The following is a 25383-nucleotide window of genomic DNA, read 5'->3' as shown; positions in this document are numbered from 1 at the left end:
ATTGTGGGGCGGCTACTACATATACAATTCTGAACCTCCGAATAAACCCGCACTTCAGACTTCTTCTGGTGGTTACTTTCAATGATTAATGAGAATTTAAAGTAGTGACATCTTTTAAAAGAAATTATATTTGGATTTTAGCAAAAGCGCTTCCGTGGTTCTTCTTTTCGGGAATCCAAGAATAGATGAGAGACTTCACAGTTTTCCTTCTAAATGCAAAATCATAAATCAGTTCTACACTTGGAGAATATTCCAATTTGATTTTACAAGTATATTGCAAGCGTACAAGCTATATAAATCGCACTATTATATGGTGAAACTTTCCCAAACATTGCAAAAAGGTGCTGTTATGCAGCACAATGACAGAGCCCATACTCTCGTAGGTCAAATGCCTAGAGAGCGGATGGAATTTTTGCTACAAACATCCGTTTCGTAACGCTGTACTCACTGTGGAGTGAACTCCAAAAACAACCCTGTCCAGACTGCTACGATATCTGCATGCGCCGTTCGCAGCATTGCAAGAAACGGACATTACAGGACGTCCTGTCATCACCATCGAAAACTACACAATATACTGCGGGCGATGGTGATGAAAAGAAAGTAGGAGGTTGCGCGGTTCCTGCGAGGAACGATTACAATAACATAGTGAGAGTTTGGCTCAACGTCGTCAAGAAGCGCCTTCGTACGACTGCAAGATAAAAGAGGACATAAAGTCTGGATTTCACGCACCTACGGAGACCGCTGAAGACTATCACAAAGAAGCTTTTCGTGATGAATTAAACACGTTGATATCGAAGATGAAGAGCCAGCAGCAGTTCTCGTTGGAATTGATCCGAAAGCAGAGATGGGTCTCGAACAACAATCTGATGTGCTTGGAAAATGGTGTTATCCCGCGAAGAAAACGTCAGACAGCGGAAATCGTCGTGTAGTACATTCTTGTAAGAAGACGAATCTCATAATAGCATCCACGTTCGAAAGGAATCGTCGACGCCATCAGTTTATGTGGCGAAGGACAACCCCATTTACGCCAGAAGAGCAGCGCAAGCGGAAGACGAAAACTCTTAAACTACAACTCGACTACGTCTTGACAAGGAACATCCGCTTGTCGGTTATCTAGAACTAGAACTATGCGGGACGTCGCATTCGATTCCGACCACCTCAAAGTTCTCCTCAGCTTCAAGCTTGGGTTCCAGAAAAGAAGTCAAACGATGAGATCAACCTCAAACGAAGATCGACGTGGCGGGCCTGAAGGACGAGGAGTGTAGAAATAAAATTCGCCAAAGGGTGCCAATAAATATTGGAGTACGGACCAAGAAGAAGCCTGGAGACACCAACACTCTCGCCAGTTGTATTCAGGAAATTGTAAAAAAAAAAAACGCTCCCGGTTTTGATGCCGAGGAAGACGTTTGGTTTTGCATTTGCGGAGACTAGATCCATGTACAATTTCGAGAGGAGACGATCTGTAGGTCTCCTCAATATATGACCAAAGAAGCGAAAACGATTTTCTGTAGCCACTTTCGATGGCGGTGGAAGATGTTGATATCTTCCGCGTGAATCTTTCATTGTGGCATACCCTAGGCCAAAGGTAGCCAAGTAGTCATCTAAGCAGCTTTCTTTCTTTGCAGTCAAGCCTGTCCATCACCGTAGTTGGTGCTGCCCACGTCTCCGATCCGTACATCACGATGGGGCGAATTGCGGATGAGTAGGCACGCAGCTTGACTTCATTGGGGATGGGAGTCGACCACAGACATTTCGTTAAGGAGTTAAATGCAGAAATGGCCTTAGCGCACCTTTCCTGAATGTCTTTCTCGTAGCTGTCGTTGCCGTTCAGCATACAGCCCAAGTAACAGAACTCATCGACGAGTTCGATCGCTTGTCCATCCACTCTAATTCCCGTTCATGGTCTCGAAGGGATCCACATCTGTTCACATTTATTAGGGCGTAGATGTAGTCCATGGACTGCAGCCAGCTTCGACACAAGCTTGACAACATGTTGAAGTTTCGCACCACTTTCCGCGAATATAACAACATCGTCGACATACTCGAGACCAGTCATGGGGCACCCTGACGTTGGTAAGATGATGGCGGCAGAATACTGATCGACTGCTCTTCGCATGATGTCATAGATAGCGAAGTTGGACAGGACTTCCATGCCCATTGTCTTACTCCAGTCACCACCTCAAACGGCGTTGTACATCGGGCTGGTGTTTGAACAGCAGCATTTAGTTGTTCATTGATTCATGTCATCAAGCAAGCTTCATTGGCGCGGAGCGGATTGAGAAGACGGCTTTGATGAGGAGAGTCGAAAGCAGCTTAAAAGACCAAAAAGTACCGGATACCGGTGCCAGATTTTGATCACTCTCTTAACGATGGACACCTGGTCAATCGTAGATAGACCAGGACGAAAGCCAGCTTGCTCGTCGCGCCTTGTTTCTTCGCGATGCTTAAATAGTCGGTTTAGGACAATCTGCTCCAAAACCATGAAATCTAAACAAGGTTTGAATAATGTCTTCAAATTGTGACGGTATCGAAATAACATAGGTGTGAACTCAAGTTTGAATATTCTCCAAATGCAGTACCGCTGTATTTAAGTCCTACGAACACTTCCATCAATGCTTAAATTATTAGAAAAAAGAACTAAGAAGGGGTTGTTGAGAAATACAAATTTGACTTCATAGAAAATGCCACTACTTTTAATTTTTATTGATCAGTGTAGGCGAGCGAGGCAAACACCACAAAGTCTGGAATCCAGCTTTAGCCAGACGGTAAGACTGGTATATATTAATCTAGGACAGATTTATCACAGAGAAATACCAACTAATTATAGAATAAGGGAGGAGAGCAAATGTCTCGAAGAAACGCACAAACATAGAGTAGAAATCTAGAACGATTTGTATGGATTCAGAATGCCATTCGGGTCGAACAACGATTTAATACGACGCACGATCTCCCTCTCTGCTAGCGACTTGCCAAGTCCGGAATATGGCAATTTAAGTTGACCGATACCATGTTCAGCTGAGATGGAACCACCATGTACGCTGACCCACTCGTAGATAAATGGATAGAGCCTAAAAATCGGCAGGACATAAGAAGTGGCCATGAGAATTCGCCACCATGAATTTCATGGTTGACCTTTAAAGAACAATAGATATCAGGACTAGTAAATTCTGAGCTCTCAATTTTTGTGATGATAACTATTCGAGTCGGACTGTGCTCAAGTATTCTAATCCACATTTTCTTAGGTGCAGTACGATTCATAGTATAGTAGTTGATAAAAGAATGTTAGCTACACTTGAGCCCAACCTACGTCTTTAGTAGTAAACCTCAACAAGAAAGTTACCTGCAAAGGCATCCGAATAAGTACTAGAAATCTAATTACTTAATTCTATTGTATTCTAGTTATTTCGTTTTCTGTGTAGGACGCAGATATACAGAGCAAATCTGGGATAGCCGCCCGCAATCGATACTTTACCAGTCCGAACGTCCGGTTAACACCAGACTTCTGATCCCTTGTTGTGCTTTTCTTCACTGATCAATCAAAATTTGAATAGTGGCAGTTCCTGTTCATTTCTGCTAGTCAAGCAATGTCTCCATACTCAACTCGATCCCAGATAGCACAAATAGAAGATGATGGAAAGAATAAAATTTTATAAGAATCAATCATTAAATAACAATTAACCTCTTATACTTACGAAGCAAACTATAAAATGTATTGAACTCTTGTCAATGGAAAATCGCCTGTGACTTATACTCACTACGTTTATTATCATTATTTCGAAATTTTGAGCAGAACTTCCGCGAAATGCAAAACACGTAGAGGTGAAACTATTACCTTAGATGGTGATTTCGATTCTTGTAGAGGTAAGCAGATAACATTGCAGTCCATGTTCTCTAAACTCTCTAAACTTTACTTCCTAATACCTTAGCACTTCTAGATGAATATTCCAATACGTCTTCTTTATTCTCACGGAATTCCACTTTCCAGCATTTGTAACGTTGCCAACTTTAGGTTTCTTACGCTCCTAGAACTAATTTTCATCATGCCATTGCATTAGAAATATCCCCCACGATTTCATTGGGAGAGGCGGTGCCTAGTGATCACACCGGATCTGGGATATACCTGCTCTGTCCTCCCGATGTCCTCTTCTGAAGGAACAGATTCGAGTGCACATAAATGGTCGTACATCCCTAAAGACCTTACCTCGGACCCGTCCAAAGAAAAAAGCACTGAACCAGAATCTGTTTCACTGTCTCTGGGCCGTGAAAAGATTTTGACTGTTAAAGATTTGGCTTAAAGGCATCACTCCAGGAATTTGGGGTGGTGCGGGTTTCAGGTGGGTTATGCTTACACGGAGTCGTAGATTATGAAGAGAAGAGTGATTCCTTCTATTTCTTCCTAATTGCCGTAAAAAAAACGGCCCTGAAGATACGACTTCGAGCGTTCCGGCGCGCTATTTTCCACAGGGAGTTCGATCGGAACGCGCCAGCCTTGTGCATGCGCCGCATCTTCCGGGCCGTTTTTTACGGCAGTAAGGAAAAAATGGACGGAATCACACTCCTCTCCATAATATACGACCCCGTATAGGAATTCTCCGCCTGAAATCCGCACCACCCCAGATTCGTGGGTTGATGCTTTTAAGGTGTTTTCGTGACAACCACGCACAAATCGCGCCTACATACCACATACATAGCATGATTTTTCCTGCGTTTTCAAATGAAGTGTAGGCTTCTTTGCTATCTGCTGTTTCCGTCACCAAGCCGTATAACTATTTCGCAGTTGTATATTTTATATATTAAAAACAAACCTATCATACAGCTCTTTGCTGAATTCCTCGGCAGTAATGTTCAAATGACTGTTTCCATCTCCCATGTGGCCGTAGGTGACAATATGCTTAGTCATATCAGAACAGCGCAATCTTACTTGCTGAAAAGGTGCAAAATTATGATGCACGGTATCTCGAACATCCCATAGCAACCGAACGAATGCTTTCTGCTGCTGTATTGTCGTTGTTATCAGCTTGAGAAAGCACAACGTTGGAGGATTTAAAGATAATGCCTACAAAGTCAGCTTCGACTTTCGATGTTTAACAATGATCACGTTGAGTTGCTGACTCTCCTAGCAAAATAATAACTGGTTACCTCAGTTAATTGGTAAAAATGTTTGAGTGGCAGTGAGACATCGTTTTTAAACACAAATCCATCACTAGCTACCGCCATCGGGGCGCTCTCGCGCAATCGCCACATAGCTGATGATTCACTGGCTGACAGGGCCTGTAATGACGTTATATGAAAGATAGAAGAGTAAAAATCTCTAGTTATGACGATAGATAGCTGAATTTTGTGGTCATCCTACGCAAAGACTAGTTATAGTGGTTGTGAGTAAAGCGATAGGATAACGACGCATAGTAGAAATACTATAGCATAAAGGTCTCTGGGGACTCCGTCAGCCTCAACTTTCGCAGGTAACGGGACAAGACACGACTTTTGTACCTATCTTATATTTTAGCTATAAATGTTTTCGAGTGCAACACAGCTTCGAACAGGGAGGGAGAGAAAGAACATGTGTTCTGTCACCCTTATGAAAATTTTCTACTCTGGCTATATGTCATTGGTGACATCTACCTGGACACCATCACTAATGAGCCCATCATCAATGCAGTGGGCCAGAAAACGTTCCATCTTTTCCTTGTCATGCGCCTCATTGGAACCTTAAATGAATTAAACCTTTTTTTCGCTGAACTAAGAACTTAGTCAACAAATTGGTAAACAAACAAGGATAAAAAGATATGTGTAATGGAAATAAATGGAAGCAATGAAGAACAGTTATTGGGATCTACTCCAAGAGAGAATCTCGAGAATTGTAACTTGATCGACCTGTGACAGGTTACACCATGAGAAGAAGCGCAGTACCAACAGAATAAAGAAACCAAGGAACGCAAACGTTAGGGATGCTGAAGAAAATTGAGAGAAGTACGAAAGGTATACCCGAAGTTTCTACGAGTAACGTGAAACGAGGATTTGTTTTCAAAACGGGCTTCAGTCCCAATGACTCGTCAAGCACGGTCATTATCTCTCGATCCATAAACTCAAAAGACGACAATATCTCTGAGAGATGGCATCTTGCCATACGCAACACATCGCAGCAGGATTCGAATGTTTCCACCCCTAAAACATAGAAGACAAAGACTTTATGACAATTTATTATAAGAATTCCTTCAGGATCAAAAATTGCCTATCATTGCGCTCTGCACCGAGGTTGGCTTTGGTACGGCGCTCATTGCAATCCGTGTAATCACTCCAAGCCGCCCTTCACTCCCCAAGAATAGATGAGGAGTATGCAGTGAAGTATTATCCTTTTTATGGGTTGAACCCACCGTTAGGATTGTCCCTCTGTCATCTGGCAAGACCTTAAATATTGTCAGTTCATGTTGGGAGTACAGGATCTCAATTTGGTTATACCTACCACAGTAAGTCCGAGTAGATGAGCGTGAAGATTGCCGTACCGTAAAAGTCGTATGCCGCCAGCGCATGTAGCGACATTTCCACCGATCATACAGGAACCTTTAGCACCAAGATCTAGCGGCATCATGAAGCTGAATAAGTTTTCGATTAAGATCAACATATCAGAGTTACTTTATTTACCGATTAGTTAACGGAAAAGCATTTCACTTACCCATATGAAGCTAACTTGTTGTCCAACTCCTCGAGAATAAATCCAGCATCACAACTTAATACACCTGAACAACTTAAAATAGGATTTTCAATCCACTCCCGCTTGTTTTCTATCGTCAGTAGTCCTGTTAGGCGGTCATTTATCTGTTTTGCAACAACACTAAGAACCTTGGCGTTCTAGAACCATAGAAAAGCATTGCCGCTTCACTATTGAAGCTACCACTCTCATGTAACGTGATTCTATCGAATTTATCACAAACAGATGTTCAAAGTCAAGTTTGTCGATTATTTTTGGCTCCAGTGGAAAGTCCAGTGGAAAACGACTGCCATGAAAAGTCTCTTGTTCGTCAGATGTCAGCTTTTAGCGACAGCATATTATATCTCAAAACTATCTTGTGGCACTTTCTTCTCGACTCCTTTCATGTAGACTATTTCATATGAAAGTAGTCGACTAGAGTAGTACCATACGAGTATATTCGCACCATATTCGGAAACTGGGAATTGGTCATAAACAGTAATGGTCGAAAGATAGAGTGCCTTCTTCTTCCCCTTCTCTCTTTATCCTGCCCTCCTAGGAGATAACAAGAAATTTCCTAGAAAACTTTCTGTTCGTCCAGGAAATTATTTACAGATTGTTTCAGTTTTTCCTATTCTTTTATCTCGTTGTATACTCGGGTCGAAACGACATGAAGCAGGAATAGTTGCGCAAGCGGCTGCGTTCGAAGCGGTGCGGTGGAGACAGCAGTTGGAATCGAGGTGGTACTATGGCGAACTGCAGAGATGGGTGGTGGTAACGAGGATCCTTACACGATCCCAACCGCTACGCTCCACTGCGCCGCTTCTAGCGCAGCCGCTTTCGCAGCTGTCCGTGGTTCATGTCGTTTTGACCCAACAATGCTTGCCAGGAATTCATTATGTGAAGTTACCGCATCATTATCTTCTCATGTAGCATTTCCGTCCAATGCAATAGCAGGTTTACGTAGTGGTATTAAAGTTTTTTTTAGTTTTATTAGTTTTATTTCGCTCCTGCGGCGCCTCCTGAGATCCTCGTTTGTAGGGACTGAGTTTCTGCAAATTAGAATCTTTTTCCGTGAAACTATGTACGACTTTTTAGTATGATTTTGCTACGAACGTGACTACGGAAGACGCCAATCATCCACGGTTATTCGAGAAGACGGAGCAAAAGTTCAATACCCATAAACTGAAGTCTTAGAGTCGACCTAGCAGCAAAAAACGAAGATAAAAATTATGAAGAAAGGATTCCCCTGAAATTGCTAGTTCCCACCTATGCGTTACAATACGAAAAAAACTACGAAGAAACAAAAACTTTCAAAACAAGAAAGTCTCTCAGGAACTTGCTAGTGTTCGGTGGAGACGGACCCGTCCCGGCTTCACTGAAGAAGGAACGCATCTCTCCGATACAGTACGCCATTTATATGACCGCCTTCGAGTTTACGTCAGGCTCAATTTCGTAGTCCGTCAGTTTTGGAAAATGGTATCTTAAGACACTGCCGAATCGCTACTTTAATTACGCAAACCTTTTGAAACACGATGACCGTACGTTTCTGTCCTTGTCCTTTACACTTTTCATGCTCTCTCCACAGCATTCCATTCTACACCGTATCCGCTTAGTTATTATATTGTTTCATTATTTTGAGTTGAAACATCAGGCCTTAACTATTACCAGTCTTCTCATCGAATTCAAAATGATTATTGATCCGTTTCACAGAAAGGACAATTTCGTCATATAATGGAACTGATCCACCAACGAGGCCAGTGTTCCCGGCCTAAATAAAACATACGTTGGCTGAGTGCGAAAATCTTGTTTGTTCAATGTCCTTACCTGCGGCACAACCGCTATTTTTCTCCTCGAACAATGTGCGAGTATAGCTGAGACTTCTTCGGAGCTAGCAGGCAGCAGGACACAAGCAGGATCACCTTTGAAGGCTTTGGTCCAGTCCATTTTGTAGCCGTCGATTTCCGTCGTTCTCACATGATCCCGACCACAAATTGATTCAAACTTTCGGATGTCTGCATCCTGAACTGTGGCAAACCGGGTGTCCATTGCCATTGTGGCCAGTCCCATAGCGCCAAATCGAAGTGATTTTAGCAACATCTGTAGTGTTCTAGGAGTAGTAGAATCAGCAAGCCTGAGCCACTGGGTGAAAAGAAACAAAATCGGTAACTCGCTGCAACCATTTTATATACTGCTTATCAAAAGCTTTTTTGATGAAGAAAACAAACGCTTAAACGAAACATGATCGTGACGCGAAAAATGTACAGTGTTTGACAATATCTGCGAAACAAAATCTAGCTTTGAATGGCGCTCAACAACGAGTAACGCGAGAACAAGGCCCTGTTTGAAAATTGGTTTTCGTTATCTAACAAGAATTTGTAGAGCTACATCACATTCAGGAGGGAAGCAGAGGCGGCAGAATTTTTTTCTTTTCACGAAAAAAGAGACGAAGGATTGAGGAACCAAGAAGGAACGCATTACACACACATCGTGCTTTGGAGAAATCATGTTACTGATATAAAAAATGTCTAATTTGTGCAAAAAAAAATCAAGATGATTCTTAATCGGTCTCCCCTTCATTTTTCTCACGTTTATCTTTCTTACGCGTCTTCTTTCGCGCAACAAACAGCAAAAAAAAAAGGTATTTTTCGATTCTACTAAAGCGAAAACATGTGGTCGGCGTAAAACCTGTTGACGCGACACGCTGAATTATTTCTACAAAGCATCTTTAACAGAACAGGTTCCGAGCGTGTGTAAGTAAGCAAGCAAGCACACTGAATATCTCTGACATTCAGCAGACAGGACCGTCGGTTAAAGGCATCACTCCACGAATCTCAGGTAGTACGGATTTCAGGAGGTGAATATTCGTATACAGTATGGTAGATTTTGGAGAGTGGGGTGATTCCGTCCATTTCTTCCTAATTGTCGTAAAAAACGGCCCGGAAGATACGGCTTCGGGCGTTCTGGCGCACTATTTTCTACAAGGAGTTCGACTGGAGCGTGCCAGCCTTGTGCACGCGCGGCATCTTCCGTGCAATCGTCAACCTAATAAAGGAGACTCTCCTCTCCACAATCTACTATCCCTTATAAGAATACTCCACCTGAAATCCGCACCACCTCAGATTCGTGGGGTGATGCCTTTAACATGAATTATTGTTTTATTGTTTATTGTTAGTTTTATTGTTAGTTCATGCATGTCTGAATTTTGAATTGCATGTAATGTCACGCAATTCAAAATTAGTTGCTTGAGTATAGTCAGCGTAAACCATGTTGTAAACAGGACGACGCGGTGTGTCCTCGATGAAGGAGGTCCACTTTCTCTAGAATATGCTAAAACCCAACTTCTCTCCTTTTTGCTTCGATTGTTATTCATTATTTTTCGGATAATAATGTATGAATAGGACTAGATAGTCTCAATAAAACTCATTCTCATTAGTTCAATTTTTCTTTGCTTCTCCCGGATCTTCATTTTTCATAGTCGCAATGGAAAGAAAACGTTTCTGTTTTTGCTAGTTCGGTAAGTTCTGCTGAATGTAGTGCATCTTCTCAGGCTTTGGTTTGTGAGAATTGGATTCCTGCCTCATTTTTTTTCTGTAACTTTACATGTTAAGTTCCCGACCTGGACGGATGATCCCAGTTACAATAAATGCTAATCATGAACATTTACACAAAGAAAAAGAGACAGATCTAATCCCTACAGGCAATGTTGTTAGAGGGGTTCTAGGCAAAACAAAACTAGTGGAAAAAGACTTTGGTGAGAAAATGCGGTCCTATTCAACAATGTTACACGAAAAATAATCAAAAACCATGAAAAGCAGAACCAAAAGAGTCACGAGAGCTTTCCGCATACTGTAGAGAGAGAGCTTAGTGCACGCGATCTCCGAGGACACGTCCTACCACCGTTTACACGACTGTTTACACCGACTGTGCAGTATCGGTGTTGGTTTCTCCGGTTACTGTAATCAGCAGCTTTCATCTTCGAATATACTGATCCTGCTCTGACTAGAATCTAAACTTACACCCGGCTCCGAGAGGCTCTTGCCCTTGGACCGATGCCAACGCGCCGACAAATTCAAAAGGATATAGTGTGCAACTAATTCCTCTCCTATATCAGAAGATTAACCTTAGAAAAAGCTAGAAGATGAGTCCTTTACGGTGCTTCACGTGCTCTTACTATAAAACAAACGAGGAGAATATTACAATAAACCGCAAATCAAAAAAGAAAGGAACTATGATTTCCGGATTTCGAACTAAGTAAGGGATTGAACTAGAATTTAGGGTTTTTGATCCTTATCATGCAGCTAGCGACGATCACATCACGTAACTGCACAGCTAACATCTTTTACTCTTCCTCTGTCCAGTTTTCTTCTCCTTACTCCATTTGCTCTTGCATTACTTTCCTTATTTAATTTGTATTTTTATTTCCTTCTATCTTTTGCCTCATATCCATCCCTCTTGTTTTGTTTCTCCGCTCTACTTTTATCGCTTCACTGTCTTATTGTTTTGTCTTATTCCCTTGTCTTGCTTTTATGATTATTTCGTCTTGTTTCTCACTCCTTTAAAGTTGTATTTTTGTCATTTTTCTTGGTTTTATGTCTACTTTATTCTCTGTGTCTCCTAGGAAAGGTTTTTGCTTCCGACTTCTTTTTTATTCATACGGCACGTTTTATACCACAAGTTTACCTTTCATCTTGTACCACACGTTTACTTCATTAATTTGTTTTCATCTTCGTGTGTCTCGCTGTTCTTACATCCTTTCTTGTTTTTATTTCTTTTCGTTCCTGCTTTTCACTCTTTCTTCCTAACATTACACTCCTTTTTCATTCTGCCTTTACTTCTCAGCATGTAATTGTGTTGCTTTCATTGTTCCTAGTTAGTTAGGAAATGCGTACTGCAAAATAATCAGCACTTAAATCACGTTAGTATATGACAAGAACATCGAAGCTAAACGGAACACAATTCGCATTGAAAAAAATAGTGGAGGTTTCTCAAATGAAAGTCTTTCTATCATCATCTCTTTCTAATTGGAGAAAGTACTTTTTCTACAAAACGTCGTAGATTATACAGCTCCTACATCGTTACGAGATAATGGGAAAAGTACGAAAGAAAGCCAGTGTGATCCATAACAAAACTAAATAGCGTTTTCAGAATTTACTTGGAGTTTAAACTCGTAAATATAATATTTTCAGTCGACTTTGTTTTTGGTGCCTTTGGACTCGCTTTGAAGATTTTTTCATTGAAAAAGCAGTTTTCTGCTGCTATTCAAACAATTTTGGAGACAGAAAGTGAAATCAAACTCCATTCACATCCAAAAATTAGGCCTACAGCTTTTCATAGGAAGTAAACGTGCGAATTTGCCGACGATGAATACTCTTCTGAACACCTCCTCATCCAATCCTAATGTTTGATTTAATCCCAGTTTTTCTTCGTGACTGCTCATTTGTGTTTCCAAATTTTACCAGTTCTCTACCTCAAATCTCTGCTTTAAAAAAAGCTTAGAATCAAATCAAAGCTATTGAGGCTTTCGGCGCTGCTAATGCTATTACGTAGTGGGAAAAATTGACAGAAACGAGGAGAACATAACGTCGTTTCTTTCCCTGTTACTAAAGCTAAAACGGCAGCGAGGTTAAATACGGGTGTCCAGATACTGTGTCAATACTGTGAGAATCAAACGAAAACGGCAGTAGACTTAATTACGTTGAAAGAATTCCGCCTGTAAAAAAACAAATAGAGTGAAAAGAAAACAAACCAAGCGAAACATTGGTGTAAAAGACGAGGAATAGAATGGAAATTCGAATTAAATAAACAATAATAATAAAGAAGCAGATCAATGCAAGAACAAATGAAACAACGAGAAGAAAACTGGACACACAGAAGAAGAGAAAAAGATACAAGCTATGCAGTTACCTGAAGTAATCTTTCTCAGCTGCAGGATAAGGATCAAGAAGCCTAAATTCTAATTTCATCTCTTACTCAGTTTGAAATTTGGAGATCATACTTCCTTTCTTTGCTGGATTAAGGTTTATTGTGATATTATCCTCGTTTGTTTTAAGGTAAGAGTACGCGCAACACCGTAAATCACTCACTTTTTACCCTCCTCCAAGCGTATTCCTCTGAAACAACGGAGCAAGTCGTTACTGGGTGCACCATTTTGAATTTTGCGGCGCGCTCGCAAAGGTGCAAGGGGCGGAGCCTTCCGCAGCCAGGTGTAAGTCCAGGTACGAATCGTGCACTGTGCACTATCGATCGTTCCTTGTGTTAACTCACAGCTCTTACAGAACGCACCGCTTCGAGCGCAACCACTTACACAATTTCACCGTGTTTCATGTCGTTTTGACCCGACTATAGGTACGCTTTCGATGATGATGGAAATGTACTGTTCATCGCTCACAGTTGTGAAAAAATCAGCTGCTTTAAAAACAGTAGAAATCGAATTTGTACTAGAAACAACCACAAACGTATAGAATTAACGTATCGTATAGAACCGTATGAGCTTGCATCATTCGCATACTATTTTTCCTAAGGGGAATTATCCGAACTTCTGTTAAAGTCTAATGATGGATTTTCTTCAAAAGAATTTCTTTGATAAAAATATTTCCTTTGAATTCCTGAACACAAAATGCAAAATTTGAGGGTGACCGAGCCAACTTCGTCACCTTTCATATTTAGTACGTCTAGAAAGCAATCATAGAATCTGAAGAGTTAGTAATTCGATATCTCAAGTAGCCAAAGAGCTGCGCATGAATAGAAACAAACTAAGTCGATTTACATGATTTGTACATATCAGCACTGGTCCTATTTTGTAGTCTGGCGAACTCATACAAAGGTAACCCTCTGGAGTATATTCCTCTTCCAGTAGTATATCAAATCTAGGAATGATTTTACGTTCATTTCAACTGCAACGTAAAATAAAAATTGCGCGGCAAACAACTATAAACTTTAGAGCATCAAGAAGCCAGGATAAACAAATAACAACGATATGTTTTGTACAGTCAAACAATCAAACTTAAGAAACGGTGAACAAAAAGGTAGAAAAACAGGAAAAAGATCTTGTAAGAGGATTACCATACGAGAGATCTAAACGAGTTCCCCACACATCTCAGAAAAAATTGGTGAACTATACCGAATTGGATGATTGGTGTATAGGAACTAACAACCGCAGTCGTCAAATGAATTAATCACAGTGAAAGCTATGTACACTATTCGTAGTCTTCTAGCACACCTTCCAAGTGTTGGTTTTGGACTTTGTGGTTCTGACGCCGTTTCGGAGCCTTTCTTTTCAATGGTCCTACGCCAATTTTCTTTGGAGCGAGATCCTGAGAGAATGGATTAGTGCACACTTTGTATGACGAACATGCAATTCTACCTTCATTGCATCAATACCGTGCTTCTGAAGGTATTCTTCAATCTTTTTTTCATCCAAATGATCGACAGACACTTTGCGGTAGATTTGTTTAAATTCTAAATCAGGAACTACTTAAATGCAAGACTTACAAATTGCCCACACCACATTATAACCGTTCCTATGTCGAATTAAACAAAATGATATATAGTAGGGTCAAAACGACACGAAGCACGAGTGTAGTGCGGTGCATTTGTGTACGCGCTTAAAACGGCACGGTGGAGACGGAAGTTGGAACCGAGTTGGGACCGTCGCAAGCTGCAGCGATGAGTGGTTCCCAGCAAGGATTTTACCACTCCTACTAGTCGCTACGCTCCACAGAAACGCCTTGAATGAAGCCGCGTACGCAATTGCACCGTGCTTCATGTCGTTTTGACATTACTATGCAACCGGGTCTGTAGTTATGTAAGAGGCTGCGCTCGAAGGGCGGAGTAGTGGTTGGAATCGAGGTGGAATCCCGAACTGCAACGATGAGGTTCTAGCAAGGGTCCCTGCTTGATCCTAACCGCTGTGCTCCACCGTACCGCTTCGCTCGCAACCGCTCCCGCAACTGCACCGGATTCATTTCATTGTGACCCTACTACACCTTCTGTCGCAATTTTTGCGCAGTCACTACACAGCATTTCCACGCAATAATGCGCGTTTTTGTTACAATTTGCATCAGCAATTCACAACTCATATAAAAAACTATTAGGTTTAGGACTATCCAATTTATAACTTTATACTATTAAATCGTCGTAGTGTGTGACGTAGTGGATAGTACGCTGCGACACTAGTAGTTGGCCTTTTGCCATTTTTCAGTTTTCATCACTGTAATAAGGTAATGCCCGTGATCCTAGTATCGGCGAACAATACTTCTCACAGCGAATCAAAGACTGCATAATAGTGGTAGTAGTACGGGTACGGTTATTTGACTCCACGCTTTAGAGCGATCCATAAACACATTCCCTATGAGATACACTACAAAATCATACGAAATGCGGTGAAAGCAAATACTACGAAGATGTGCAAATAGCGGTCATAAGTTGCAAGCTTAAGTTCAGAAAGTATATTATTTTCATTCCTGTTGCACACAATCATTTAAGTTATTCCTGGATACCAGCGGTGTAAAACTGTCGTGCATCTTCTCTAAATATCCATATACATCGCTATAGCTAGTCAAAGTCGAAAGTCACAGTTCAGAAAGAAAAAATTGCAACAGCTCAAACTATGAATGTTGTATTGCGTATTGTAAACTTCTGACTGCGCAGTAAAATACGACAAAATTTCGCTTAGACATCCTGCCATTGTGGAAACCTCGTTTGTTCATTACATAAGGTTGGGAAGATATTGTCGAAAGAACTGCATCCAAACCACTTTAGTCAATATAGAAGAGCGACAATCACATTTATTTTCTGCGGGACACCATATCTGCAGAGGTCCCTATGACACTTCTTCAAACTTTCTCGAACAGAATCATTCACAAATTGTTCCAACTGTTAGCACATTCGCAAATTCTTGAATCTTCTGTCGAAATAGGTATTTTTCAAGAAGCTAGGGCAAGATAATCTCAGGCACAACTATCAGTATTAGAGAAGAAGCCATGGAATAATACGAATGCCACTTTCCGCCCTGACTCAGTCACCTTGAAGGAAAATGATTGCGCAGAAATTTGAGCTTCATCCAAAATGAGTAGAATATCCCCTGATGTAGCTAAATATTTTGACTCAGAAAGAGTTCCAAAACATAGACTTAATCATTACCGTCCTCGATATGAATATCTAGCTCCTGATCATTGTAGAAAAACACCTTGTCTTTGCGTTTGTTGACCTGCGTTGGGACGACGATGATCTGATCAGCAAGGGCCTAAAGTCGCAAATAAACACATCACTCTTCATAAAATGCTCTTTTCAAAGTGATGCCACAAAGTAGAAAAACACGAAAAGAACAGTGGAACGAACTGAAAGCGCAGTGGGAAGGTTCAACACTACTCAGACATTATGGCTCATCATGATTTTTTTCCACGTTGTGAAACGATAAATATGGTGTTGTAACACAAGGAACGGTGAGAAAACGAGGCACCGTTGAACTAACTCGCTAAGAGAAATGTACAGGGATTCTATCAAAAAAAAGATCCGAATTTGCCTCTGGTGAATCTTGTACTAAACTGTACTGAAAATTACGACATGCACAGGAATTCCAGCACCAGAAACGAGAAACAGAATATATCACTAACTTCCACCTCGACTGAATAATTCTTTTTACAAGGACGGATCACAGGGTGTGTCTACGGGTACTTCACTCTTGTAGAAATAGGTGAGGTGAAAACTACAAATAATCCTTATCCTTAAAGTATGTTCGATGTGTGCAGCAACAAAGTGAGCAAAGGTATCTCCAAAAATATATTCAAGAACAAAAAAAAATACAAAAAATACAAATATAACAAAAAAATAGATTTGTAGACCTAAATCCTCACCTCCAGCAGCTTTTCTCCATTGGGAATACAATCATTCAGCTCAGATAGTAGAATGCCTCCTTTAACGTCCTGATGGTGCTTTTTAGCAACTGCTACCTAGAGAAAGATATTCACGGAAGGTATAGTCGGATCAAAAGGACCTGAAGCCAGCGCAGTTGCGTAAGCGGTTGCGCTCGAAGCGCGGTGCCCGGTGGAGATAGCGGTAAGAATCGAGTTGGGACCATCTCGGATTACATCCAGGAACATTGTTAGAGCAAGAGTTCCCTAGATTCTAACCGCCACGCTCCTCCACACTTCGAGAGCAACAGCTTACGCAACTGCACCGTGCTCATGTCGTCTTGACCCTACTACAATGGAAGTCAATCCATAGGGATCGGAATAAGCTCTTAGAATGTGAAAGGGTTTCATTGAATAACTAACCAGAGACGTTTTCCCCTTGATTTTGTAAGGTGGTTTGTAACAGAACTTCGACTCCTCATCACACGTTAATCTCGGATTTTTCGGAAGTGCCTAGATTTCATGAATCATTAATGAGGAATTGAGAATTACAGACATAATCATTTAGCGACAATTGTAAACAACGCATTTTAAATAACTGAAAAAAATCTTTGTCTATGCGCACGTTTGAAGGGTGAGTGTGGGCACGGAAGAGAGTAGAGGCGAAACAAATGCAAGGTATTCTGGTAGGCGATATAATGCAAAAGATTTCTTTCTAACATTTTCAGCTTCATTTCCATGTTTTGGTGAAAATCCACCGTGAATGGTGAAAATATGGTAAAATAGCTTACAACTGTTGAAAGGTGGTGATTCTCTTATAAATACCTTCACTTTTCCTAACCGTATATTTCAATACATTCAGAAAGAGGTATTCAGGCAGAAGAAATAAAGGGAAGTGGTGAATTTCTCATCATCTCAAAGTCACAAATAACGAGAATGTTGCGTTGATTTCAACCAAACATGAGGTTTGAATTATTCAACTTAGAAGTAAAAGTAGAAGCAATTTACTCGCAAGAAAAAGAAAATTTCTTCTCTCACCTCTTTTAACCACGCTTCCGATCGTTTTGGTAAATCGTATACTTGCAACTCATCCAAAATTTCTTGCAGAGACAAAGGCCACTGTTGCTGGCTCAAATGTCGTTTCTAGAAAGAGAAATCTACATGAACAATGCAGATTACATGCCAGCATAGATGCGATAGGAAGGAGGGAGTCTAGCTCGTGGGGTGCAGCTCAAGTTATGAGGATTCCTTCCCCAACCGTCGAAAAGTGAAATGAGTCTTTCGCCAACCATCCAAAAGTGGAGGGTGTCGGAGCAGCGGCTCCGACTATCGCATCTATGCATACCATTTAAAGGTATCACAATTTTGGCGTAGTGCGGAACACCCAGCGAAAGCGTAAAGTTCGATTAGTAGACTCCGGAACTCAGCGTGATTTCGCTCCGTTTTCCCTCGTAAGAAGGCGTAGAAGATGCCGTTTTTACGACGATTTCAGTTGCAACCACCATTGTGCACACCCCGCATCCAAGTGTGAGCGGTCGAAGATCTATGATGTCTTCTCGGGAGTTTATACAGGTGAGACAAATCAATAGGCTGCTGAGGGGACCGGAACGTGTACATAGAAGCGCTTTCTAACGTACCTCGCAGGAACTAAAGCGGCTCAGACACCTTTTTTAACGACCATTAGGGAAAGATGAGAGGAACCATGAGTTCCACGGTTCGGCACCACGTCAAAATCGCGATATGCTGGTTTTAAGCACCTTCATATAGTCAACTATCTTGGCCATGGTACCGAAATTTGCTGCGTTACTGTGCGATATTGCTGATCTGAAGTCGAGTTCAGCAACTGAAACATATCTAATGCTCACCTAATTAAATACACAAATCAGCGTCAGATAATATCCAAAACTTTGACAAGCATCGAAAAGCTTACCAGGTTTTGGAGTAGGTTGCACAGGTTTCTTTTTCTTTTTCGCCGCTTCAGCATTGTAGGTTGTATGGCTAGCTGATGGTGATGGCTATAAAGATATACTAAAGTATTCATGAAAAAAATGGCGTTTTGTGTGTGGAGCGTAAAAAGCACTCAAAAAATCTAGGGAAAGCCTAATAATTCTCAGAATATCACCAGCTGTATCTGTGGACGTTGCTGTACAGAAACAGTTCGTGCGGCATGCTTTTGGAATGCTGCACGTTGACGCAAGAGGTCTGGATCCATCCTGAAAAATTTATAAGATAATCACGGCGTCCTTTGCTAAAGTCTACAATTTTCAGGGCTTTGATCTCCTCAGTAAATGGAAGTAACTGCGGCGTAGTTTACAAGTATCACAGCGAAAACGCCCAGATCTCCCCTCTCCACACAATTCCAGAAAAAAAAAGTTTTAGTCATCAGTACTCAGATTGAGCATTCCACCCGACCACCCAGCACATCCTTTAGAATAACCTATAACTCATTTTGAAGTGTTTTCGAGTGCAACAATACTTCTAGAGTATCAGATCAGTATTGAGTCTACATAACATTTGCTCAGATTTCAGTCATGTCCTTGGCGATATTAGGTCGTCGTGAGGCCTATCCACTTTGGGAGCTACTAATCGCGCTTCTTCCTGGGTTTGTGAGAGGTTGAAGTTGTGCGCGCGTTTCCATCATGAACTTCACCTTCATCTTGAACTTCTCCTTACCTACTGGTTGATAAATGCTACCCTTGAAAACTTCTGCGAGCGCCATCTTTCCTAAAGCAGCGATGGGCGTCAAAACTACCGAAGATAACAAGTGCACATTTTGAAGGGAGGGGGCTCAGGGGGTATCCAGGCAAATTGGGTGCAGCCATCATGTGTATAGTCGGGTCAAAACGACATGAATCACGAGTGTAGTTGCGGTGCATCCATGAAAACGATTCATGAAAACAGGCAACAAAAAAGAAGCCACAAAAAAGAAGAAGAAGAAACTAATCTGAGGTGGTACGGATTTCAGGGAGAGTATTCGTATAAGACATAGTATATCATGCAGATGGAGATGATTCCGTCCATTTTTCCCAGTTGCCGTAAAAAACGGCACGGAAGATGCGGCGCGTGCATAAGGCTGGCGCGCTCCAATCGAACTCCTTGTGGGAAATAGCGCGCCGGAACGCTCGAAATCATATCTTCCGGGCCGTTTTTTACGACAATTAGGAAGAAATAGACGGAATCACCCTTCTATTCATAATCTACGATTCCGTATACGAATACTCCACCTGAAACCCGCACCACCTCACATTCGTGGGGTGATGTCTTTAAGTAGATTTAGATGAGTCCTGTGGGAAGTACATGGGCGGGGCATCTCCGCATACGCAGGGGAACGGTTTGCTGGCGCTGTCGACCGCAGCGCAGCGCAATTATCGGGGCACGCAACTCCCGAGAATATATTCTTACAGCCGCTCCGGGTACCTCCTGATGCGCACCCTTGAAAGGATCCTGTGAGAGAACAATGTCAGCCCCAGGTAATCCAAAAATGAGTCAGACGACAATAGCCAGGATGACAAAAAGCAAATGTCCATTGTCTTAAAAATCTATCAGTTCTAGTTATCGCCTTTATTTTGGAACTTCGGCTATTAAGTCAGCAGCAAGAGAAATGGAAGAGATAGATGAGAAGAGAATGGGGCAACTCGACGCGACACAATAAAACAGTACTAGTACTGCAATGAGGCGCGTACACGGCCCGCACCCAGAGCGCATAAATGTCCCTGGAGCACCAAAGGCGCAAAAGCGTCCATAGAGCACAGAAACCGTCCTCGTCGTTAGATCGATTCATTTGCATAGTGACTCCTGCTAACTTGCTGACGCTTTGCGATTTCCCTCTAATTGCTATGTTGTATCGAAGTCCAACGAGGAATTTGAAGAATGGCTCACTGATCGTGGATTGCAGTGGAAAAAGCGACCTTGCCCTCAACTGTGGAAGTCCCCTTAAAGTCGCTAAGCAAGCGAATGTGAACATCTTTTGCAAAAGCTACCCAAACGACGCTCACTCGGGTCACCAACTTGCGAATACGAATCGAAAACATGTGGATGAAAGTTGTTGGACGCATGCTTAGCGATAGTGGACTGATATGGAATCCATGTTCGATTTTTTTTTCCTGGAAGTAATACATGATATGACTTAGCTATTTACTCTTGACAAACTCGTTTGGAAGGTCTGGTAAAGTTAAAGTAGCAGTAGTAGTAGCTCCAACTGTCTCCATTTCTTATTAGTAGCTTTAACCTACATGTGGTGGATCCTCTAAGACTGATGCTTAGGTCTTAGAGCTTCGAGATTCTGTAACAGTTCCAAACAGAACTGGTAGAAATACACGAGATCTGTTTCTTGTATATATGAAAAGTAACAAGCGACAGAGTGCACTGTCCATAGTACAGTTCTGAGGGGCAGTTGGAGTGGGAGATACTCATCCACGCTCTTATCTCTGAGTGTTCTATCCTCCTTTTCTCTGTTAATAACTTTAGCTTACATGTCATACCTTCTCTAAGGCTAATGCTTAGGTATTAGGGCCCCGACTCATTTAGTTATTTACTTCCAGAAGACTACACCTGCACTAACACACATTCAACACGAAACAAATGAACAGACATACATAATCAGCATATATTTTAGAGAACAAGGGAAAGGATTGACGACCTCAACAAACCCTACAACGCGTCAATCTGCATCACTGGCGCAGCATCAGCTGGCTGACGTGAACCCAGGTCTGCACTGGTTCCGGATCGCCAGCTGTGCTCCGCTGCGGCCACGCCTTCCCGTGCTGGCCTCAGCAGCGCTGCCCTCTGCAGGCGCTGGGCCAGTTGTGTTGTTCGATGGAGCTGTGTTGTGCCCATTTGAGTGTGATGGATTTTTAACGGACATATTTGACTCGTTCTCTGCGCCCCTTATTTTCGTTTCTTTCAAATAGTGGAACAACCTGAATTCCAATGAAGATAGTGTTCTCCCGTAAGGTATCTCATTGATATGTTTTAACCTTTTTTTTAGATCTATTCCTGCTAGATATCACAACCTTAAAGGCTTTATTGTCCACTTCAATAGCATCCAGGAATAGTCGTGTTCTTTGTTCCTGTCTAAAACATTTTTTCTAAACACTTGGGCAGAGAATAAACTGCCTTGCTACATTCGTTTACAAAAGAGAGCGCTTAAACGACAGAGCCACTCAAGTAGAAATCTGATCATATATGATGTAACCGGTCTTTGCATGACAAAGAATAAGCGGTCTTTTTTTTTAAATACACAGATATTGAGTTAGGAGGATCTGACTGATAGATAACCGCTGTTGTTTACGAAGTGTGTAGCTGTTTACATAACGTGAACTTATCTTAGAATGAACTTATCATTTATCTCTTGTGTTTTGTGCTCTTGATAACGTTTGTGGTGCTTGTATAAGTCGTCCTACTACTTTTTTTTTCAATTTTTCTTTGCAGATCATGCTGTGTAATGACGCGCTTAGCCCATATGCGTGTGTTACCACTTAATCACTGTTAATTGTATGATAACACATATGAAAAATTTGATAGGATAAGTTGCTTTTAGTTATATGTTAGGGAGAGCATCTGAAACCATGAGGGCACATTCACCTCCAATTTTACGAAGTAGTAAAAATTATTAGTCTTTCGATTACAAAATAAGTGGGAAGAAGTAGATGTGCTTAGTCATTAGATCATACAGATAGGTTGGAAGTTTCTTTTTAGAGCACTCACAAATCGCAAACCTGTCGCAAAGTTCACTGCATCGCACTTTGTCTTCCCGCAGAGAAATGCTTCGATGCTACGGCGGAATCATGGTTTGTAACCAAATTGTGACGGTATCAAACGAATATAGGTGTAAAATGTAAAGTTTGAATTCTTTCCACACGTAGCGCTGATATGTTAAGAGGAGAACCATGAAATTACAAGATGTCCGGGGGAAAATGTAGTTTGCGGATGGAAATGCCGATATATATACCATGAGGCCAGCCGCGCCGCGCCTGGTTTGGGCGGGCAGTTGTGTTGCTGGAGCGGGGCACTCAGTGGCGCCCTTATTTCTCGTTATTTATTTTCTTATTTCTCGACGCTCTAACTTACCTTCTTCTCTTAGTAACTTTAGTCTGCATGTAATAGATCTTCCAATACTAACGCTAACTCTGAGAGCCCCGATTGATTTAATTATTTATTTTGATTTAATTTGATAAGGGTGAATAAGGGTGCCACTGATCCCCCTCAAACTGCATTTTACCCGATGTCTAATGTGCGGTGTTAGGTAGACGTTCAGAGAAGCACTACATAATGAGCATTTTTAGTCTTTTGATGCATATCTTATTCCATGCCATTTTTCTGGTTACTGCGTGATATGTACGGTTTATCGTACATCTTAAGTCAAGAGTCTTGTGGTGGTTATAGTAGGGTCAAGCCTGAAACCTCGTACAGCTGCATAAGCGGCTCATAAAGGCACAATGGAGAACGCATTTCCGATTGAGTTGGGGCCCTCGCTTGATTATTCACCTCTGCAGTCCAAGTGAAACCACCGATGATCCCCTCTTGCAGTCGCGTCAGGCTTCAGGTATTTGACCCGATTATGGTTATTCTGCTGTCGTGTTGATGCAATACAGCCATGCTTGTTAACATTTACATTTCCATTGTGAAAATACTGTAAATAAAAAATAATCCATAATGAAAAAATGAGCATAAAAAATACTCCAGAATAAAATACTCCATAAAGAAGTTTCCAAAACTCTTTTCTTTAAAAGCAGCATATCACGAAATTAATGTAGTGTGGAAACCTGATGTGAAAACATAGAACTAGGTGTGTAGATTACGATTATGAGCATGCTCATGCTCGTATCTCCTGGTCGTCCTGAAAGCGGTGTGGAAGTGGTTTTTTTCCTGCGAGGTACGTTAGATCGTGTTCCTCTGTACACTGTGTGGTAAGATCGTAATTCTTATATCTGACTTACTGCTAGTTTCCAGTTTGGGGCATTCAGTTCAGTTAGTACAATGTACTCTTCTTGTTTTCATGTCAATCAGCCACGAAACACTTATTTTGCGATGAGTTTTGACTCTACTGTGATTTTTGAGAATTGCAGAAGTAACTTGAGGCCTTCTTCGAATTTTGGATAAGAAGATTGTAATCTTGTGAGGAATTTGCAAGTTCCTGTGTTTTAGAGCATTAATCGTGCTACTCTTGCCGATATCGAACTTTAAAATGTGCTGAATAGTCGCCCACCCCCCAAATAATCACCCCACGAATCTGGAGTGGTACGGATTTCCAGTGGAGTATTTGTATACGGGTTCGTAGATTATGGGGAGGAGGGTGATTCCGTTCATTTCTTTCTAATTGCCGTAGAAAACGGGCCGGAAGATACGACTTCGAGCGTTCCGGCGCACTATTTTCTACAAGGATTTCGATTGGAGCGCGCCAGCCCTGTGCGGCGCCGCATCTTCCAGGCCGTTTTTTTACAGCAATTAGGAAGAAATGGACGGAATCACACCCCTCTCCATAATCTACTATCCCGTATACGAATGCTCCACCTGAAATCCGCTCCACTTCAGATTTGTGATGTGATGCCTTTAAATATTTTGGTTCAAACGGGCCGCACCCTGCCGAAAAAAAAAACCCAGTGGACCTAACCTAAGGAAGCGCCGTCGTTTTTGTTTGCATATGCACGAACTTTGGGAAGTCTTTATTGTATCGGGAAGGAAATTAATTTAAATGTGTCCAGTAGGGTAAAAACGACCTGAATTCTGGTACATACACGATGCTTTATGTCATTTTGTCCCCATTATATACTACAGTTGTCGGAACGAGTTGCAGATATGGCACTGTCGAAAACGTAAGTGTTAGGCTGAATCCTTTCAGAAAAGCGAGATCCAGTTAAAAATGTGGAACAAGAACATTGATAGCTAAAAACGAAGTCATTTGTAATCGCCAAGCACTCACCTTCGTTGCTCCTGGATGAATTCCCGGTAGGGCTTCAGAATGCTTTTAATGCCTTCTTAGCAGACATTTTCCTTTCACGAGCCAGCAGCACCGTCCGCTTTACCTCGGAATCGTTTCCATCGCTACTTCTCCCACTTGCATAGGTGCGATAGGGAGAAGCCGGACCCTCCCCAGGTGAAGGGGGTCCTTTCGCCAACCGCCCAAAAGTGAAGGGGGTAATTTCGCCAATCGTTTTAAAGTCAAGGAGGTCCCTTCGCCAACCGTTCAAAAGTGAAGGGGTTAGAGCACTGACTCCGACTATTGCATCTATGCCTACTTGTGTCCTCTGAGTGGTGTCATCGAACCTCCGCGTCATTTGCCAGCGAAATGTTCGTTGACACGCAAGCTGAGCATTCCTTTAGTTTCTGCAATATAAACAGTACTGCTCGCTATGCATTCTGTCTAACTCCGATCCTATCGCAATTTGGATAGATGGATCATTTTGTCAGTTGGACTGCCACTGGTCATAATTTAAAACTGAGTGCGACATCTCGATCGTGTGAATTAGTTCGAGCTACTTATGCGTATTTTTCCCCTGGTTCTTTATCATCTTTCATTTTATCATTTTTCTGTAGCTGCTTTTGATTATATTGTGAACAAGTGCTTTTTTTAACAACAGTACCATCATGTAGCATTCCTTTCCTTCTACAATAAATTCCACAAAATTTCGGAAAAAGACCCACAATCGTAGTCACATTGTTCTCTTTGAGTCACATGTTCCAAAGAAAATTGCTTTGTAGGGGGAATTTGCATAAGGATATCTTGCCAAAACTTAAGCATTTGGATGCATCATGTGACTATCTCGTAGACTTCAGACTAGATAATTTTTTTGTGTTTTATTTATACGATCGCTTCGCTTCATTTACCTACTTTCTGAATGT

The 25383-nt window shown here is 41.6% G+C and overlaps 4 protein-coding genes across 6 annotated transcripts; 1 reads left to right on the top strand and 3 right to left on the bottom strand.

Moving 5' to 3' along the window:
* Positions 1 to 844: 844 nt before the first annotated feature.
* Positions 845 to 1117, top strand: RB195_016509 (uncharacterized protein; the record flags this gene model as incomplete). The annotated part of the gene is made up of 1 exon (XM_064183077.1): positions 845 to 1117. The coding sequence occupies one exon, from the start codon at positions 845 to 847 to the stop codon at positions 1115 to 1117; it is 273 nt and encodes a 90-aa protein (XP_064038958.1).
* A 780-nt stretch (positions 1118 to 1897) lies between these two features.
* RB195_016508 (uncharacterized protein) lies at positions 1898 to 2158 on the bottom strand (the record flags this gene model as incomplete). The annotated part of the gene is made up of 1 exon (XM_064183076.1): positions 1898 to 2158. One exon carries the CDS (start codon positions 2156 to 2158, stop codon positions 1898 to 1900), a length of 261 nt encoding a protein of 86 aa, XP_064038957.1.
* Positions 2159 to 2881: 723 nt separating this feature from the next.
* Positions 2882 to 12838, bottom strand: RB195_016507 (uncharacterized protein; the record flags this gene model as incomplete). 2 transcript variants are annotated; one of them, XM_064183075.1, is made up of 12 exons in its annotated part: positions 2882 to 3068; positions 4806 to 4924; positions 5140 to 5271; positions 5623 to 5708; positions 5986 to 6165; positions 6233 to 6407; positions 6464 to 6593; positions 6674 to 6737; positions 8357 to 8459; positions 8516 to 8788; positions 10708 to 10793; positions 12775 to 12838. In XM_064183075.1, 12 exons carry the CDS (start codon positions 12836 to 12838, stop codon positions 2882 to 2884), a joined length of 1599 nt encoding a protein of 532 aa, XP_064038955.1. The 2 variants fall into 2 exon arrangements, with proteins under 2 accessions (XP_064038955.1, XP_064038956.1); XM_064183074.1 differs by lacking the exons at positions 10708 to 10793; positions 12775 to 12838.
* Positions 12839 to 13887: 1049 nt separating this feature from the next.
* RB195_016506 (uncharacterized protein) lies at positions 13888 to 21406 on the bottom strand (the record flags this gene model as incomplete). Of its 2 annotated transcripts, XM_064183073.1 has the most annotated exons (10): positions 13888 to 14004; positions 14055 to 14149; positions 15833 to 15935; positions 16546 to 16641; positions 16966 to 17055; positions 17581 to 17685; positions 18300 to 18385; positions 18473 to 18557; positions 18665 to 18755; positions 21246 to 21406. In XM_064183073.1, the coding sequence occupies 10 exons, from the start codon at positions 21404 to 21406 to the stop codon at positions 13888 to 13890; spliced, it is 1029 nt and encodes a 342-aa protein (XP_064038953.1). The 2 variants fall into 2 exon arrangements, with proteins under 2 accessions (XP_064038953.1, XP_064038954.1); XM_064183072.1 differs by lacking the exon at positions 21246 to 21406 and having other exon boundaries at positions 18665 to 18754.
* Positions 21407 to 25383: the final 3977 nt, after the last annotated feature.

This window comes from Necator americanus, chromosome II (assembly GCF_031761385.1).
Source record: "Necator americanus strain Aroian chromosome II, whole genome shotgun sequence".
NCBI lineage: Eukaryota > Metazoa > Nematoda > Chromadorea > Rhabditida > Ancylostomatidae > Necator > Necator americanus.
Note: the sequence above shows the minus strand (reverse complement) of the source record. Positions and strands in the feature narration are given on the sequence as shown.